This window comes from Amblyomma americanum, chromosome 1 (assembly GCF_052857255.1).
Source record: "Amblyomma americanum isolate KBUSLIRL-KWMA chromosome 1, ASM5285725v1, whole genome shotgun sequence".
NCBI classification, from domain to species: domain Eukaryota; kingdom Metazoa; phylum Arthropoda; class Arachnida; order Ixodida; family Ixodidae; genus Amblyomma; species Amblyomma americanum.
This window is the reverse complement of record NC_135497.1, coordinates 174,766,606-174,786,484: the sequence shown is the minus strand read 5'-3', so window position 1 is coordinate 174,786,484 and position 19,879 is coordinate 174,766,606. Positions and strand designations below refer to the sequence as shown.

The window sequence follows — 19,879 nt, the reverse complement described above, 5'->3', positions numbered from 1 at the left end:
AAAGCGATAAACATCACCTGCCATTTATGAGAAGCGACATCGTCCGCCAGAAAACCGAAACTGAAACAACGGTAGCTGTATAACGAGTCAAGTATCAGGATTTCCGCGCCATTGTTTTTTTTTTTTAAGATGACCTAGACTCATTGTAATTCCACTACTTGACCTAATTATGCTCGTAAGTCAAGAACCAGATCAGAAAATAGTGTTCAATGCACGTATCCCTTTGCCGCGGCATGGTGAGACCTGCATGCCTGTTTTCTTCGGTTTCTCTGAAATTACAGGCCGGGTTCGAACCCGACCGCGGCGGCTGCGTTTTTATGGAGGAAAAACGCTAAGGCGCCCGTGTGCTGTGCGATGTCAGTGCACGTTAAAGATCCCCAGGTGGTCGAAATTATTCCGGAGCCCTCCACTACGGCACCTAATTCTTCCTTTCTTCTTTCACTCCCTCTCTTATCCCTCCCCTTACGGCGCGGTTCAGGTGTCCAACGATATATGAGACAGATACTGCGCCATTTCCTTTCCTAAAAAAAACAATTATAATTATATATAAATTACAGGGTTCCCCAAACGATGCTCACATTTCTCGCATTCAGGTTGCTTGTTTCCTTCATATAACAGCAGATATTACAAGAGAACAACGCAAATAACTGAGAACGAAGGCGCGAAAGACGCGAATTTTTACATTGAAATGTACAGCAGACCCAGTACTTCCGGCACATGCCGCCCAACTGTCGATGGCTTCACTTGCGCCCACTTCGGAAAGCGGTAATGGCTAGAGATAAGCCCCAAGATCCAATCCAATCCATGTTCCTCAGGACGCTTTGAGCTGAGGTAGTAGAGTGTAGAGTGAACTCTAGCTGAGGGACGCAGAAATAGACTCACTCCCCAACTACATCGAAGCGAGTGTTGGTGCGAGAGGTAACGGGAGTGGTGTGTGTTCAAAGCAAGGCGCCAAGAACTGGCTGCAAGTATCTTTTAACGCTGACAACAGTTAATTTTTTTTTTTCAGCTCATGGATGCAGTTCACGAGCCCAACTGTCGTGAATTTATCAGCGAGCCCGTGAAAGTGGCAGAGTTCAAGAAACAATGGACAAACCCCTTGGAAGCATCGCGATATTACGAATTCGATGGCATGAATATCGGGGAAGCTATCAGGAAAGCTATGAATATCTCGGAATCTGAGCTAAAACGTTTGGAGGACGAGTTTCGGTGAGTATAGCGTTCATTTTTTTCTGCAAGTTTTGCATCGTAGTCTTAGCGTTTCGCGTCCAGCAGTGCGGTCATCCCTTGTGTCATAGCCTGTGAATGCATAAATGACATGAAAAGTTTAGTTAAGCTGCAGTTGCTACTGAAGCAAACGGGCAGCACACTGCTAAGTGTTCGACGCAGTCCCTATGTTGGTCAAATGTGCCAGAGCTAGACAAGCTTGTTTTAAGGCCTGTAGTTGACATTAGCTTCCGAGCTGTTTTCAGATGGAGCCTAGTGGTTGTGATGGCCCGAGCGCTGCGCGTTTCATTGGAATGTGTTCTTGAAGATCGAACGCTGTTCAGACGCGCCGCGTTCTTCGTCGTGATTTATGTAAACTTCGTGGAGGTGCCCTGTGCAAATCTAATGTGCTTTTCGCTCCCGGTCACCGTATTGTGTATGTCATGAGGGCGTCTACAGATGTATTGGTCTGGTCACTGTGCTTTTCGCTGCGATGCGTATCTGTTAGACGCGGTTCGTGAAGTGATCAATATCACTAAGCGCACGCGTCTCTAAGTATTGACTGGGCTCATAGAAAGGAACCAGAACATTTGTTGTACAGCGAATAAAATTGCTGCTGTTATGACGAACCTTTGCATGCATGACAAAGGCCGCTGTTGGTTCTCTGTATGTGTGACCTATTAAACACAGTCACCATTTTAACCAACCATATCAACAGCAGGAGTATAATAAACGGTATTGGTATATGGGGTTTAATAGGGCAAGCATTCACCCCACTGTAGTAGAATGGAGAGTTGAGTTAGTTGGTAAATGATTCTTAGCCATGATTCTGTGCTGTTCTTGGTGAAAAACAGAGCACACTGCCTCTGGTAACTAAGCTCGGGAACACATTGCACATCTGGTGAAAGACATCACAAAGGGCGACTTGCAGGTTGACTTCCTTTGTGAACACATTGAAGCGTTACATATATCTGGCAGTGACGTCGCAGCAGTTGCCATTCTCGTGAGACAGAAGATATCTGAAAAGGACCACTTTTCGGCAGTCTGCTTATTGAAACCTGTTCTGGCCTGCACTGCCGAAGCTATGCGTAGTTCACCATCATGGCGCCTGTGACGTCAGATGCGAGCTATCTTGATATAGCTGATGGTGCAGCTCACATATTTACAGTGTTTTCTAAAACCAGCCCTATTCAAACTAGTTTTGTTTTAAAAGTTATCTGAGAAGGGTTGTTGCAACTGCATTATAACTGTGGATTATGTAAAAACAGCGCTATACCTCTGTGAAATTTAGCACCAGGCAGACATAATTGTCAGATTATTATGAAGCATCTATGTGACCAAACAGTGTGGTGTAATCTTAATATCTCTAAGAAAATCTTTCCCACTGGGTATATAGCTTTTCATTTTTTAGGACAGAGCCAGTAAAAAAATCTGTCTGTTTTCAATTTGGCAGGAACTTCAAAGGACATGTTTAAAACCTTGTCTTTTGAAAAAGTTGTCGTTTGCTTACATAAACAAAGGAGGGAGCTGAGAAATATCAAGTCAGGTCTGTGTAGTTCATCTGCAGTTCAAGGTGCACTAAAGAGGAATCTGAACTCATCTTTTTGCCGTGGGAACTCTATCCACACGTTCCGGGCATTCCTAGAAACTTCACATTATTGTCCAGTGCGGCCAATTGCCCTAATTAAATCGGATTAAACGTCCCGGCTACCGCCCTTTTTTTTTAACTCAACACGATAGGTAGGAGGAGTTAACCAATGCGTCAGCCAGTCCCGTGGCGGCTCACCGCTCTGCCATAAGCGTAGTGATATGTAAATCAAAGAGTCCACTTGTATGTTTTTTTCGTGAACCTGATTTGCAGCTATATTGTCTGTGACTGAAGCTATTTATTCACAGAAACCTAAAAACACGATAAAAGCGAAAGTGAAGCCGCCACTAGACTGGTTGAAAGGCAATCCACACGTTGGTTGACTCCGCCTACCTACCGCGTTGAGTTAAAAAAGAAGGTGGGAGCCGGGACGTTTAATCCGATTTAATTAGGACAATCGGCCGCATATGACAATAATTCAGAGTTTCTAAGAATGCCCGGAACGTGTAGGCAGTGTTCCTGCGGTAAAAATACGAGTTCAGATTCCTCTTTAGAGCACCTTTTAGACCGCAGGCATAAGAGGCGATAGGAAATTTTGTAGTAGCTTCATGCTGGCAGCGAATAAGACATACCTGCATCTTTCGTGGTCAAATCGAGTCAACCTGCTATTTGTGGCAGGTGCAGCAAAAGACTTGCAGCACTCGATGTCCCCACAGAATGTCAAAGCAAAGAAATCAGTAGGGAGCAACCTTTTAAGCTAGCATGCACAATCTACACCTCACTTTATCATGTTGACATGTTACTCACAAAAGGATCATCTTTTAGTCCTTAGTCACCTGCAATATTCTTGAAACGAGCCATTACACTAAAAACATGTCTTACATCTAAATCAAGCCAGGGCCTTTTTATAGGGCTTGGTATAATTCTGCATTTGTTTCCTGCTTGCTAACCCTCAATGAACAGGTTCGAGTGCACCCAGGACTTGCGTTCACCGTGTGAAAGCATTTTAGAACTATGCTTATGTCTCGTATTTTTCCAAAGCTTGAACTACATTAATGGTGGTCATGTGTTATGATGCGTCAGGATGCTTAGTTTGCATTGCATCAAGATTTGAACAGCCACCGTGGTGTTTCAGTGGTTATGACGTTCTGCTGCCGACCCGAAAGACGTCGGTTCGATCACAGCCCCATCTGTTGAATTCGATGGCGGCGAAATTCTAGAGGCCCGTGTACTGTGCGGTGTCAGTGCACGTTAAAGAACTGCAGGCAGTCGAAATTTCTGGAGACCGTCACTACGGCGTCACTCATAGCCTGATTCACTTTGGGAACAGTAAAGTTGTAAGGTCTCTCTTGCAAGCCTTACTAGTCTCGTTATCTTCTTCGCACCAGAGGTGCCCTACCGCCAGAGACGGTTGCTTGATTTGTTTTATATACAGATATTTACATTATAAACATGTTGATACTCGAGAGACAATTAAAGTGGCAAAAAAGTTAAACAACAAAAAGGTAGAACTCGCTAACACTAGGGGAGGCCCCTACTCGGCATAGCTGAAGATGCATTACATCTGACCTTAGCCGAGAACGATTTTCCAGGGCTCCGGGCCCTGGTTTTAAAGACCTAAAGGCCCGGGCCATATTCAGTAGCGTCCAAACACGTCAAACTATAAACGTGATTGGTTAAACAGGTGTATGGCCGGCCCTCCAATGTCCGTAAGGCATATAACCCTTTCCCTAAAGTAAACAACACCAAAAATGGTACATTGCTCGGTCCCGACTTTCCCAGGGGGATTAGCAATCGGTTTTGTCGTAGCTCGTCAACCCGGGTGTCGTTCCGCAATTAGAGCTGTCATCAGTCTCCGGCGGGGTGCTTTCGCTGTGTGCGACTGCCCTCTCAGTCCCGACTTTCCCAGAGGGATTAGCGTTCTAGAGGAACATGCGTGGCTTAAATTCCACGCTGATACCCGTTCGATGGGGTTCTCAAATCTGGCCGCTGCAGTCCATCCGTCATTCCCATTGCTCCCCTCATTGACAAGACTACTATTTTTCAAGATTTTCCCACGAGTTGTTTGTCGCAAGGTCGCATCGCGTCCGGTGTTTGTCAAGACGAGGGGGCTTCCAGCGTGCGAAAATTAAGTGTGCGGCCATCATTGTCAGGGGTGCTTGACCCCAAGATGGGTGCTTCTCTTCAGCGCGCTCCACCGCCGCCCGGGACCAAGGAGGGGGGTGTTCGAGGGGAGCCTGCAGCTGTCCTAATGACCCCGCGGATCATCGATCCCTTACAGGGATGTTAAACCCCCATAAACCATAATCATCTGATTTTTGGTTTGCTCGGTGCAATATTCCACTAACAGTATTCTATCTGACCTGAAATTCAAGTAGCAGTACTTAATTTTGAGCAATACGGTACTGGCAGTTATACAATTCACCTAGAAAAAAATACCATTGGGTCCAATAGGGCATGCGTACCAATTGTATCCACTTGGAAACAAATGGACTCAATGGGTCAGGCAATTGAACTCACGACTCCAACTGAGCAGCTCAATTGGATCATCCAGTTGGGGGGTGCAATTGGAGTGCATATTTGGAGCTTCCAATTGAAAACCTGATTTCATGACTGAGTTCTCTATATTGCTCTGTACAGGCACAGAAGAGCGAAAAAATGAGTTTCCTGAAAAAAAAATATCTGCTTAATTTACTAAATTGTTTTCATCATTTCCACTATCTCTCTGGTCGTGCTGAACTTTACTGAATGAACCAGCGCCACTGGTTCCAGGAGGAGGATCCACTGAATGGTAAATAACACTGACAAAAATTCATTTTAGTGGACATAGATTGAGCACTCTTGTTTTTTGTCGCCTCTTCTGGGTTTTAGTGTTCCAATGGCTTATGTGTCATGCATGCTCGCCTGTGCCCACTTCGAGCTTCCGCTTCAGTTGGGAGCCAACAGATGTTCAGCTGTTCTTACAGGCTCCAACTGGAACCAACTGTGTTTTGCGACCAATTGTATGGTCCAATTGGGAGAGTTCCAATTGGTTCCAGAAGCACAATTGGGAATTTCTCAATTAGACCCTGTTGTATTTTCGGCTGGGTAGTCATCAAATTTCATTTAGGATTTCCTTGTGTTTTACAACGATAGCTGTTCGGTGCCCGTCCCTGGCTTTCGTCACCGATGGCGTAATTGGCGGATGTCATTAACGTAGCCACCGGTCATTAATGCACTCACCTTATATCACGGTCAACCTTGTTCGCATAACCCTATGGGTGGCTCTGTTTGGGAGAGCCGCCTGCCAAAACTAAATGCCTACACAGCTATCGCTGTATCTCGCGTTACATAAGTCATAACCGTCCTGCGAGTTTTTTTCCTTTCTTTTCAGCCCAGACAAGCTTTGCTGTGGACTAGAAAAGCTGGACAGTACAGAAGTTCCAGAAGTCACTGACCTGAACACCATAAAGTGAGTTCTTCGGTGGATTCGTTCGATTTTAGCCTATATTTTTCAGTTCACTGCAGTCTACTGATGTAATGTTGGACATATCTGTGTACCTCTGCTGAAATCATCATTAAAGAAAGACGTGACTGATTACGAGTGATAAGTAACACAAGCTTATGAATACTTATGTGCAGGGAACTGGAAAAAAAGTTGCAGAAGCAGCAACAAGATATGACATATCGCTACAAGGAAGCTTCTCTCGTGCGCAGGTCTTGTCCGCTCACAAGTGTGGTACGTAAATAAATACTCTGTAGGTTTGATTAGCCTTCAAGTGAAGCTAGTATAAGGTACTTTTCTAATGAGAGGCTTTTGTATGTACTTTTCCTGCATTTAAGATTGCCGCTTCCGTGCTGAATTAATGTTCAATGCCAGTGTCATTACTATTAGCAATGGTTCTCAAACTGAGTTGAACAGAGTTATTGGGTTCCTTGGAGTTTTTTGGTGTTCCTGGGGCTCTTAGAATCCATTCATGCCTCACCCTCCAACTTTCCTTCGCCCGCCTTATTCAGGGGTTAACAGTACTGTGATTGCTTATTGTAGAGTGGTTCATTGTGCAGGCAGTAAGCATTAATGCAGAAAACATGAGTTAACTTTATCTTGTCTGTTCACATGTTTCCTTTTGTTTTATTTCGTTCCCTTGCTCCAAGAACCTGGTGAACGAACACTCTCATGTCGAGCCCCCAGATACCGAGAGGGTTCCCAGTGGGGAAGTTATACTGACAGTACAGGTCTTCAAGCCCATCAAAGCACCAGTTTGTTTTACTAAAGTGCACAGGGGTTGTAATGACTTTCCTTTCACGGTGAGCAGTTTTGTTACATTCTTGGCATGTTGCTTTTGAAACTTTCTGCACAAAAAGCAAGAGAAAGGCCACGCCATTTTCATTCAGAACTAGAACCTGCCTTGTGTCTGCTATGGGAGAAGCAGCCCGCGTTGAAACAATGTGGAGAGCATTTTTTTTGTTGAATTTAGGGCTTACCCAGTGCTGTGGTGCAGTGGTTATGGTGTTAGGCTGCTGAGCCCAAAGTTGGGACTGATAAAACGAACATATTTTCTGATTACTTCAAGTTTGTCTTAAAGTCTCTGCTCCCTGTGCATACAGCCAGCACAACCAGTGATCATGAAATTGGTGACGTGCAGACTGCGCCACTTCTCACTGCTCGCGGTATGTACCGCATGACTAGTTGTGCGGCTCCCGCATTCACATATGTGCATCGATTATGTTAAAAGTATAAGATTAAAAATATGGGTTAGTGAAATCACAAGTTGAACAAGGTGGCTTTTAAATGCATTGAAAATAGAGCAAGCCAGCCAGTATTTTGTAATTGGAATTAACAGAAAGTGAAAATGCTCTTATTTTTTTTTAATTGCCCTTCTCTGTAATGGCATTATGGCAGTGGTAAAGCAGTAACAGTGCACTGTAAAACATGGAGGTAGTTTGTACCCTGCGAGTTTTGTGCACCCCATGGCAGATATTTTCATAGGGGCATATTCTGCTGGCTCAATATTCTCAAGGGCTTACTGTAGAGTTCTTCCAACCATTTTGTTTTGATGGTTATGGTATTTGATGCTCGTTAAAAGCATTTTGGTGTTTGTTCATGTTTAGGATGATGGGGCATTATCCTGGTCGTTGTGCAACTGCAGCTGCCTCCTTTATTTTTCAGATCCTGTCAGAAGTAGCAGTGCTTGGCAGCCAAACATTGCTTGAATTGCGTGCAAAGATACAGTGTATATCCGATGATGTTCCCATTGGAGATTTCAGTGAAAACCCCGACAAGCCTCGAGAACCAACAGCTGGCGTAAGGCTATTTATCTTTCTTAACTTCTCTTGGCATTCATATCAAATTTGAGGAGGGAACCCATTTTTCAAGTTGTTTGTTGATGGACCCATGTGGTGCGCAGCTCGCAGCTAACGTCACATTTGTGTGGAGTGCTCAAGCAGCAATCTTCCCTGTAAAAAGAAAGTTCTACCTTGCCACATCTGCTAGGTAGTAGAGGCAGCACTTGCACTGATGTATAGTCGCATAGACTTAGAAGCCAGGTGGGCACATGCACCTTGCTTGAGAGCCGTTAGTTAGTCTTAGTTTTTCTTTTTGTAGCCCACTGCACATTGCTGGTGCACTGTGCTATTGCGGAGAGAAGTGCCCAGGACGTGGCTCCGCCAACCGGAGCAAGTCAGACGGCATTACTGCGCCATCTAGTGATGTTTGGCCTGGTTCGAGATAAAGCTTGCGCCCTAGCTTGGGTGCAGGCCTGTACTTGCTGGCTCGTTCGCGTGAGTTGCTATTCGCCCCGGAACCTTCCATGAGATGCCACTATGTAATGCCTCTGTGATGCGCTATCAAATTCAGATAACGCTTCCCAGGGCACGGGGCACAAATTTCCCTTTCCACATAGTCTATGTTCGACTGTCTGGGAAAAGACTGCAAAAAGAGACGCAGTCAGAAAAAAACGGGGAAAAAAATGTTGCCATTCAATGCACGCTTGATTAAGAGTATACCGCTCTGGCTCGGCGAAAGCCATGACAACTGCCTTGCGACCACCGCAGCAGACGCTTTCAACCAATGCCTTCCTGGTGGTATCTCGTGGAAGATTCATGGGCAAAAAGCAACTCGTGTCAAGGCGTTCAGCCAGTACACACTTGTAGGCAAGCTAGGATGCGCATGCGCTTATTTTTGATCTTGAACCAGGTGAATCATCACTAGATAGCGCTGCGATGCAGTTTTCCCTGCTCCGGCCATTGGAGCCGCGTCCTGGGCAGTTCTGTCCCCAATAGTTCATTATTGGGATGCAGCCTGTACAGTGCTCCACACACTTGTTGAGAGTTCTAGAATAATGCGCTCTGGTAGACCATTTTTTGCGTGATTATAAGTCGACCTATTTTTGAAATTGGAAAATCCAAAGTGGGGCTCAAGTTACAATCAAATCAAAGCATGGCTCCATAAATAAAGGCAAGACAAACAAGATACCTGGGATGCTACAGGGTGTTTGCTATTTTATGTTTGCTCTACGGCTTTACCTAGTAGCATTCGGCTATTCTGCGCGCTTGTTTGGTAGGGTTTTTCATTTCTTTTTAACCTTTAACTGCGCATTTGGCGCTCATGGGAGTGTCGATAGTTGATGGAAGGGCTGCGGCTCCAGCCGTGGGAGCACCACCACTCGGAATGGCAGCACTTGGAAGAGCCAGTGCCGCTCATGCCTAGTTTCTCTTTGGCTCTGTTTGACATATTTGACTGCCCACGTTTTACCAGTTTTTAGTGTAGTGCTTCGTCAGTCATCATTTGTACTCCAGGGCTGGTAAGTGTTCGGCACTCATTCATGGCGACATTCAAGATGGCTGCCGTCCTTTATGCCGAAGAAACGAACAACTGCGTGACTGGCCGCAAGTTAGACTTTTCGGCACGGGTGATGCACGTGTGGCGGCTGCAGCGAGGCAAAATTTTCAGCTGTTTTACGCGATGCCGTGGTGCGGATGTTTGCAAAGTTGGGGATTTCACTGGGTCAATGATGTTAGAACGACGTGCTGTGGGACCGCAGCAGTGATGATGACGGCAGCACTAGCGAGGTGATGGTGCAAGCGTGGACACGTAGTCTAGTGCCTAATACATTTTCATTTTGGAACGTGCTTGCGGGCACGCGTTTCTTGTTATTTTTCCTGACATGCGATATGGGGGTTGACTTGCAATCTTGTAACTACGGTACGTTGGCAACACTTGCAAGACATATGTGACTGGACTAATCGGTTTATTCTGTATTTAGAAACAGATGCAGCATTAAAGTGACAACACTTTTCCAATCTTGTTTGTCATGTTGTCATTGCTGCACTACATCTGTGTTTAATTTGCTGACCAAACACTGCACTGTTGACTTTTGAAACTTTCTCACGTTTAAATCTTGCTGAATGCTTCTGAATGTAGCATGTCCCCGTACTGGACCACTCGTGTTGCACTGACGCTGCCGTGCTCTTCAGTGGAGCTGTAGTCGCTGTATACTCGGCTGACAGGGATTGCACCATGAAACAATAACCAGTGTGGAAACTAATTCTGCTTCTGGTGCTGTGAAACCTCATTAATTTGAAGCCGCCGCGGTGGCTCGGTGGTTATGGTGCTCGGCTGCTGCCTTGAAAGACTCGGGTTCGATCCGGGCTGCGGGGGTCGAATTTCGAGGGAGGCGAAATTCTAGAGGCCTATGTACTGTGCGATGTCAGTGCACATTAGAAAACCCCAGGTGGTCCAAATTTCCGGATTTCCTCACTGCGGCATCCCTCATAGCCGGAGTCACTTTGGGACGTTAAACCTCCATAAACCAAATCCAGATCCCAAGAGAGGGGTTCGCAAACCAAAGGACCATACCGACATAGGTTACGAAAAGGTCCAAAAATACAAAGTGTTTTCAATCAGGCAGCTTTTTGTACATTAGGAGCGCAGGTGAAGATATTCTACTCAACTGGAAAGCATCCACCGTTAAATGTGCCGCATTTAACTGTGCGCGCGGGGCACTATGCAGGGTTTGTAGCTGGACGGTGAAGGCCTTTTGCTAGGGTATGTTTTCAAGCCTTCTCTTGTCAACTGTTCACTTTGCTCTTCTGTATCGCCCCCGGTCAGCCAGGCTTTTCCTGATGGCAGCGGCTTTGTCGGTACTTCTGGCTATACCCGCATCTGGGACTTGTTAGTTTGGGGCCGGGGGGATCTGTAGAGCCAAGTAACCGCCTGAAATTTGCGTGGATTCGCGCCACTGTTGGCCTGCCAGCTGAATACAGTTTTGCACAGTTTCAATTGTGTCGCTGATTGGTGTGTCACTTGTCTTTCTATTTTCTCTCCAGAGGGCGTCTCTGAGGTGTTTCCCTTGGTTCTGGTCGCGTGATCCTCCCATTTTTTTTATTGGAGTGGAACTGTGCACTCGTCTTGCACTGTTTGCAGTTTTTGCTCTGGTACCTCTTCACACGCGACAATGTCACTTGTGAGGGAGCTCCACTGCTGCCGTGTTGCACTGCGAAGGAGGCCATGGAGGCCTTCATCATTCTGGATCAGATCCGCATTAACAGTCCAGAGAGTGTGCACGTGGTACTGCATCTGACATTAAGAAAAATCATTGTTGCTGTGCAGTTTTCCTCTCGATAGCAGATGACTGCCACCTTGGTTTTCGCCAAATAAATTTACTGTGATGCAAACAGTTTCTGCAATTTACAGGAGGGCATTCATTAATTCACAGTTCTCCCGATGTCTTGAACTCTGAAATGACGAGGTTTTACTGTAGCGTTGTTTTGCAGTGTTGTGAGCACTTCTTGGCAGATTTAAACTTTGCCATGCCTCTCCTTTGCATTGCAGGAAGTCTACAAATCAGGGTTCTTTTTCATTGGAGACACATTCTACAATGACATGTCTGATCCGTCATGTAGGGACTACAGCGAGTAAGTACATGATATATTTTTGGAGGTTCGCAAATTTCTTCCTTGTTTTGCGCAGGTATTTTTTTGTGCACTTGTAAAGCAGAAAATTTTCTTGTGTGTTTCTTTGTTTACTATGCCTTGTATGGCGAATTAATCAATCTGTGGCACTGAAAGAAAGCACCACGAATGAGTAAATTCTCTCAAATGGATGTCCTTGTAATTATATAGAGCACAATTAGGGGCGTGAGACTCTGATGTCAGTAGTAACAACACCTGTTCATAGGGAACAGTAATAGTGGTACTATATTGGGCACTTAGTTCATATCCTGTGTTTGTGCCTCCTCATATGGCTGTGTTTCAAAAAAACTGACGTGGCTGCAGAATTTGAACCGTCTAGCCTTTCTGGGGATAGTTCTGGTGGGCTGCACACTGTCTTGATCCTGGCACCAGTGCAGTTGTCTTGCATTTTGCTCCAGTGGCTGCAAAATTGGTTTCCAGCCTGCTGCAAATATTCTCCAGTTCAAGAGCGCGCTGCTTGGATGTTCAGGATAATGGTTGTGTGTTGCTGTGGTTGCAAGGCAAGCGACACTTTGGACCTGTGACATTTGGCACCATCACCAAGTTGCTGTAACCGTGTGGCGCAGGGGCTGTAGCTTACCCTTTAATGCCTAAATTGTAAAGTTACGAACAATATAAATCATAATTCTTCATCGAGCAATGTGCTGCACCCGTTATAATAACTAACTTAATTTATGTTTCTGTACCTCGGGAAGTAGGTAAATCCAAAATTCAAGACACTCAGCACGGACTTCTGTATGAAACTAGCACGAGTTCAGAAAACCAGTTAATGGTACCTGTTTTTAGCGGAGTTAGCCGCCGCGGTGGCTCAGTGGTCATGGCGCTCAACTGCTGATCTGAAAAATGCGACTTCGATTCCAGCCGCGGCAGGCGAATTTTAATGGAGGCGAAATTCTAGAGGCTCGTGTACTGTGCGATATCAGTGCACGCTAAAGAACCTCAGGTGGTCGAAAATTCCGGAGCCCTTTACTACGGCGTCCTGCGTAGCCTGAGTCGCTTCGGGACGCTAAACTCCTGTAAACCGTAAACCTGTTTTGGCAGTCCGCCTTTTTCACAAGGCCGCTCTGCGCATGCATACATACCTCTTCTCCTTCAGCTCCACTGGTTGAGAAAAAATTGCCAGCTCCTATTGTGCATGTGCCTGTCACTAATGAACTGCACATGCTTTATTTATTTATTACAACCTCAAAGGCCCCATTAAAGGGGTATTACATGAGGGATGGTAGCAGCTGTCAAGCACATACTTGCCACTTCGCAGGTGCAGCTGGCTCCTCATGGAAGCAGATCACACCTGCTTCTCTTATGTACATTTGTTTTCAACCAGTTGCAAATGAATTTCCCCCACTTTTCAGAGGGTGCCAGAACTTGTGAAAAAGGCAGGTTGTAAGAAGGGGTGTTCGTGCCCAGACAGAAGTGCACGTTTCATTTGGAATAGAAGAAAACTATTTGTCCATAGCAGCTAATTGTTTGTGCACTGCCTCAGGGGGCACGCGACATCCTTTATCAGTCCATTCCCGTCCACTTTATACACTCTTTCATTGATGCTTAATAACCAAACTTGAGAGTGGCAATGGCTTGTCACTGGCACATTTTTTATAGCTACTGCCTGTTTTCAACAGTTTCCTCCTTCGATGAGCATGCACACAGCTTAGGCAGCTGTTGTCACATTGTCTTGTGGAATAACGCGCATCATGGGGCAGTAAGACCTGTAGAAGCTTATACTAGTACGCACTATTTGTTGGGTCAGATGCAAAAATTTCCATGGGAATGAGTTCCAGTATGTCGTTTCAAATAGCAGCTTAGTGGCACAAGTGCCCACTATTGGTAATTAATGAAAACTCCAAGTTCATAATTTATTTTCCAGAAAGGGGGCTTTTCCAGCATCTGGTAAAAAATGAAGTCTTCGGAAACAGTGTATGCAGAGGTAATTTTTCATGTCGTTTATGTCAGTATATTCTTTATTTAGGCTAGAGTTACCACAATACGATGAGTTCACATCAGGTGTCGTATGTGTGCTTCTTTGCTGGCTTTCATGATGGACTTGGTGTTTTTGTTTGTAAGTGCTGCCTTCTGGGAATGTTTTGCCAAAGGAATCTGCTCTGAAGTGCTGTATGAAAATGAGGGCGTGGTACATTGGGACACTGCGTTGAAGGACTAAGAAGTGCTGCTTGGCTTGTGCTTGGCCTTGCAGTCAGGCATTGCTCGGGTGTGAAAATCCAAGAGACGGATGAGTACATTGGCCAGCCAGCTTCATTTATCATGGTGTGTGTGTGCCTGGCAGAGATGCAAACAGTGAAAATCTTCATCCCAGGGTGATCATAGAGTGGGCGAAGAAACCTCGGCGTGGGTTGGGACCATTCAAAAAGGCCATCATGGAGGACGTTACGTTTGAACAGCTGGAGATTCGCTTGGGCTATCCGTACGTCTACGTGCACCAGGGCAGCTGTGAACACTTGCTGGTATTCAGTGACATAAGGTAAGGCCTATGCTAGTAATTTTAAATGAAGTTGTTGCCAGGTGATGTAGTGTAAGCTGAAAGGAGAATCATACACAGCATACCATTATGTAACACCTGAGCCCAGACATATTTCTCCAGCCTCGGTTGCCTTGGGAAAGCAAGATGTGTGCAATGAGACTGTTTGGAAAAACAACCTGGCAGCATCTTTATTTATTAACGCTCATCTTCCATTGATTTATAACAGTGATTTTCCTTTTAACGCTTTAAGGTGCATGGCACTCTTTAAACTCCAAAAACATTGCATAAATACAGGCGAACCCACTTATAACGATCCTGTCTTTAACAATATATCGGTTACAACAATGAAATGCTGCTGCACCGTCCACTTCTGTACGTTTTCTATGGTAAAATAACCCGCTTACTGCAATGCCCCCATACTGCATTATAGGTTATGACAATAAAGTCTGGCTCCTGAGTGCTCGCGCCAAACTGTAGTGGAATGCGAAATCCTTGAAAGAAAAAAAAATTAAAGAAATTCCAGCCTCTGCACCCTCCCCGCCGTGCGCTCATACAATAGAACCTGTTTTCCGGCCTTCTCCGCATCGCCAGCCTCGCGCGCCTCACTCCCGCTGCCTTTCCACCCCTCCGAACGCCCATTTGTGTGCCACCCTCTGAAACACGAATGGACTGCGCCAACGCGCCGACAGCGCTGATCTGCTCGCTTGCCCCTCATTCTGCGCAGTTCTGCCAACGGATTTGGTTGTTTGTGTTAGTCGATTGCGTCGAAGTCGTTCCTGGCCACGTGGTTTCTCCGTCTCGTTTGAATCGCCGCCGAAACGGAAGATGGCTGATCCGCCCGCTGATTACCGGACGACATTGCCGGCGAAAGAAAGCGCACGGCTATCGATTTGGAGACAGTGCAGTATCGTGAAGGGCTACAAAGACGGTAAGAAAGTGTGTGACTTGGTTAAGAAGTACGCACTATCGCAACCGACGGTGTCGACGATCATCCGCTCCGCTGAGAAGTTCGACAAAGAAAAGTGCTGGCTTGACAGTGGGCGCAAGCGCATTCGACAAGGTGCCTATTAGGAGGAGGAGGAGGCCTTCTACGACTGGTTTCTTGGTGCCCGTGCCCAGAACTTGCCTATCACGGAGCCGATTCTGGCCACAAAGGCGAAGCAGTTTGCCCTGCTTATTAACAGTGTGGACTTCCAGCCCGGTAGTGGCGGGTTACAGCGCTTCAAAGAGAGGCCATGGAGAAGGATGTCGGCAAGCTTCGCGTGAGGCAAGCAAGGCTGACGGACATGGGGTTTTCTCGTGCAAGCCAGTGAGAAATACATTGCGAGATGCTTGTGGTGATTTCACCCCAGCGTTTCTTCGGGATTTCTCAAGCTGAGAGGCAGCCGCGGCAACCTTCTCGTATTTTTTTACAAGGCTCCTTTCGGGGCCACCAAAATGATGCCTCGGCGGAGCTTGCATGTCACTTGCCGTCCGTGACCCCTCTGTGCAGTTGTTGTGCTTTTTTTCGTGCAACCCATTTATAACAATTATCAGTTATAACAATGGAATTTTCGTGGCACTTGAATATTGTTATAAGTGGACTCGACTGCAGTATCCAACAATCTCAGTAGAGAACTCTACAGGGCAACACGTCTGTAGAAGTGTACAGTGACATGAGTAAAATGATGCTCCACATTATCTAAAGTCTTTATTCATTCTAGTTCATTCTGGTCTGGCACTGCGTCCAATGATTTCGTAGGGCATGAGTGAGGAGGCATGGTGTGTCTTCCACCATGCATCGTGCTAGGAAGTGTGGCTGGCATAGGCAGTATGCTGTAGCACAAGAGGGTGGACATTTTTATTGGCAGCATTAGCCCTACACACCTCTGCAGGAAATTATAAGCTTGGTTGAATAATGGAAATATTATTTGTTCTTAGCCAGTATCTGTGTGCGTGCCATATTTTATGCTGAGCATGGCATGCTTTTAGGTCTCATTACTGGCAGCATATTAATGAAAGTGCCTGAAAGTGTGGAACACTAAAGGGGCCCATGCACTGTGTGATGTCAGTGCATGTTAAAGAACTGTAGGTAGCCAAAACTAGTCTGGGAGCCCTCCACCGCAAGGCCTCTTGCTCTTTTCCTTTCACTTACTTTTTGATTCCTTCCCTCAATGTGTAATTGAGGTGTTAACTGACAATGAGACAGTTGCTGTGTCTTTCTGGCTATCGTAATTAGTTATTATATATATTATCATTATCTGGTGGTTAATGCTCGGAGATTAAAATTGGGTGACTTGCATTTCTTGGCAGGATGCACCATGCCCATGATAGCCAGCATTTGCTGGACTACCCCTTTGTGGTGAAGAACTTTCCTGTAGGTAAACGGGTACTCTGTAACCTCTGCCGCAAGAGCACAGCCAAGTGAGTATTTCAGATGGCTAAGTTTTGCTGGTTTGCAACAGTGAAGACCTACAAACACAAGGTGGAAGCACGTTGGCACGGGTATTGCCAGACATTGTGACAGCCTGAATCAAATCTTCAGTGAGGGGCTGTAGTAGCCTTTGTATTGGAGTTGTCCTCATTATTTTCTAATAATGTTTCCTCCAAGGTATTTTGTGAGCGATGTAAGTGCGACTTACATTGCTGTTTACGTTAGGATGACAAGGAGAAGACATGAAGCTCCCATTTGCTGTTCTCCATTGCTTAGAAGTGCCTTGTTTTTAGCCTTATCACCCTGCTGACACACGAAAGAAAATGTGCAGATGAACTGCCCAGGTGCCGATGGAAAGTGGCCCCTTTTTCAGTCAGTCTCTATGAATGGCCAAGATGGCCAAACAAGCTGGCAAGTTGCATCAATCACCTCTTACTATCTTTATTTTCCAGCTACAACAAATATTCTGTTCCAAGCTTTGCTGCCCCATCCAAGTGAAAGGCACACTGCCACTTGCCATTGTTTGCTGGCTTCGTTTGAGCAACTGGCAGAATTTTTATTGCAGGTTTCACTAAGCACCTTACACAAGATACCACATTTACTTGCATAACGAGTATACCCACTATAAACGCACCCTTTATATAAGTCATTGAAATGTGGAAAATATTAAATTGAGTGCAATATGAACTTTACCCTGTCTAATGAATACCTAAATTTTTTTTTACAAAAAGTGCATTCATTATGCAAACAAATATGGTAATGCAGGGTAACTATAAAAAAGGATGTCATGTTTGATGAAAAAGATGTTGGGCTGCACAGTGCTGCTTGATATTCATTTTGAATTTTAATTGCATGTTGGCAAAGGTCATAGAATCTATTAAGAATGCAAGACTGGATGTCTAGCTGGATTGCAAGCTACGTTGTTGCTGTGAAGGGGTCGTGAAAAAGTTTAAATCGTAGCAACTCGGTATATTGTACCTGTCGGGTGCCAGTTTACATTTCAATAAAACTTGCATTTGGTTTAGCATTAATACGCGAGGCCATCTTTGACCAGCCAGAGCTTGTGGCATTGAGACACCTGCAGTATGCGACGTTTACAGAATTTTCTGTTCTTTTTTTTAGGTGGGTGACAATTGGGAATCGCCGTGTCCCTGACGACCCCTTTTTCTTCTGTGCTGTCTGTTTTCGGAAATTCAACTACACTGCAGACAATAAGAAGATTGGGAGCTTCCAGGCGTTTCCTTACAAGGATTGGAATGCAGCTGTGTGATCGTCGCTAGTCTGATAATGCATGCCAGGCAAAAAAGGTCATTTTATACAGCTACATGCCAAGGGTGTGTATGTGTTGTTGGAGCTCAAAACAGTTCTTGGTAATTAAATTTTGTTTTGCAGTCAAGTCATACTGTATGGTACGCTTGAATTCTTCGGAGCAGTAAGGTGCAGTTTTCAGTGCTTCCACTCCTGCACCAAAATGACTGTTTGGGGCAGTGACTGAAGCATTTCGGTTAGGGCGATTTCAACGCCTGCAGAACATGTTCGCGCATTGACTCTTTCCTTGCCGCCACGCAAAAATGAACGAATTCGGATTTTTTGAGAGAAAATTTTTTATGACACTCTTCAGATGCATCGCACATTGCAGTGCGTGGTACTGTAGCCTTTTAGTTGCACTTTTTAAAGGAAAAAACGAAACAGTTTTGTGTGCGAATCTTTCCGAAAATTTATTGGTTAAATATGTTGTTATAAAAAATACAAGCAAAACAAAAATAAGCAGCTGCATTGAGCCAGAAATTAGAAAAAATTTAAATATACAAATAGTTGCACATGTTCTTAACTACCATTCTTGTGATTTTCAGCTGCGTACATAATACACTGCACCTTCCGTGGCCTTTCAAGTTAGGCAATATGACTGCTACTAGAGGAAGCAGTCGCGTGAGGACATGAAGTGGAGGTAGATTTGGAATGTGCTGCACATTACAGGTGTTCCGACTTCTATTGGTTTTTTTTTTATAGGGTTTCTTGCAGTTCCGACTTCGCTGAAAAAAATTAGCTGCAGTTCAACCCGGCTGAACCTAGCATGATGAGCGAAAGCTCTGTTAAGGTAAGCACACGCTTTCTTATAGCAAACGGTGCGTCACACAACTTCCGGCAGTTGCGAGAGTGCTGTCGACTCCGCATACACTACTGTGGTGAGGCGCAGCGAGTCGCGTGGCATGACGTCGGAGCCAAGCCTCCTGTTCTCCTGGTTTGAAGGTCAAATTTCATAGCCACATAACCTTCAGCTTTGCACGGGCGGGAGAAGTAGAACTTTCGCTCTAAAAGCCCTAAAAAAGGGTGCGGCCTGCCTTGACATCATCATAATAGAAAATTTGCTGGCGCATTTGGTAAAATAGTGTTGCGTCGTCCAAGACGGAAACGACGTAAGAACGCCCCGGGCACAGCAGAAGGGTCAAGAGCACAGGGCCCGAACAGAGCACAGCACAGGGCACCCAAGCCCGGAGCACGCGCACCTCTGAGACAAGAGACACTTCGTTCACCTCGTCTTCACCAGAATATCCGTTGCACGGCCCCGGTCGCAAAAACACCATCTCGGTGTAGATTAGGGCGTGGCAAGGGATGGCGAGAGTCCGTTGCAATAGCACGGCAGTGTGTTTTCAAATACTCTAAAGCTCCAAAAACGCTGTCATCATTTGCAAATCAAGCTCTCTGCATAAAGTACGACGGAATGCACGCGAGCGCGTGCTGATGTCAAGGGCCTCTGAGTCTTTAATGGGAACTGAAATCCAACAATTCACATGGTTGTCTAACCCACGACTGCTGATCTAAAGAAAAAAAAGGCTGTGGGTCAACTCATCTGAGCCAGGATATGCAAAGTGAAAGGTCTGTTCAGCATGGTTAGACACGGTTTAGCTTTGGTTCATATTTATTTTTCAAGACGAGCGAGAGCAAATCACGTGACACAACTGTTGAGGAGGAGCGGCCGAGCAGCAGCCAGCGCAGGGGTGGACGTGACTGGCAAGCGCACAGCTATGGCCACTACGGCGTCGATGAAGATCAAGGCACCTGCATGCCACGCGAGATTTTGCACATGCGGCGCGCCTCCCGTTAGAGGTCAAATCCAAGTGCCAGTTGACCTTCAGGCTCAGCATGGTAGGAGTAGAACTTTTCGCTCTAAAAGTGCTCACTGCAGTTTTTCGCCTTCCAGGAGCGCGCTGCACAAAAGACATGATCGCCGACCGGCGGACTA

The 19,879-nt window shown here is 45.7% G+C and overlaps 1 protein-coding gene across 3 annotated transcripts; it reads left to right on the top strand.

Moving 5' to 3' along the window:
• The first annotated feature begins 799 nt into the window (after positions 1–799).
• Positions 800–18,035, top strand: LOC144114230 (snRNA-activating protein complex subunit 3-like). 3 transcript variants are annotated; one of them, XM_077647825.1, is made up of 10 exons: positions 800–930; positions 1,010–1,209; positions 6,168–6,245; positions 6,416–6,512; positions 6,929–7,081; positions 7,944–8,078; positions 11,607–11,689; positions 14,058–14,222; positions 16,515–16,625; positions 17,758–18,035. In XM_077647825.1, the coding sequence occupies exons 2-10, from the start codon at positions 1,013–1,015 to the stop codon at positions 17,903–17,905; spliced, it is 1,167 nt and encodes a 388-aa protein (XP_077503951.1). In that variant the 5' UTR covers positions 800–930; positions 1,010–1,012; the 3' UTR covers positions 17,906–18,035. The 3 variants fall into 3 exon arrangements, with proteins under 3 accessions (XP_077503951.1, XP_077503953.1, XP_077503954.1); XM_077647827.1 differs by having other exon boundaries at positions 810–918; XM_077647828.1 differs by lacking the exon at positions 6,929–7,081 and having other exon boundaries at positions 821–930.
• The last annotated feature ends 1,844 nt before the right edge of the window (positions 18,036–19,879 follow it).

Excerpts from the sequence above, each read along its gene's own strand:
- LOC144114230 (XM_077647825.1), top strand. The coding sequence starts at position 1,013 with ATGGATGCAGTTCACGAGCCCAACTGTCGTGAATTTATCAGCGAGCCC. Across the intron at positions 7,082-7,943 it reads GTAATGACTTTCCTTTCACG|ATCCTGTCAGAAGTAGCAGT; the intron begins GTGAGCAGTTTT and ends TTTATTTTTCAG. Across the intron at positions 11,690-14,057 it reads TCATGTAGGGACTACAGCGA|GGTGATCATAGAGTGGGCGA; the intron begins GTAAGTACATGA and ends TCTTCATCCCAG.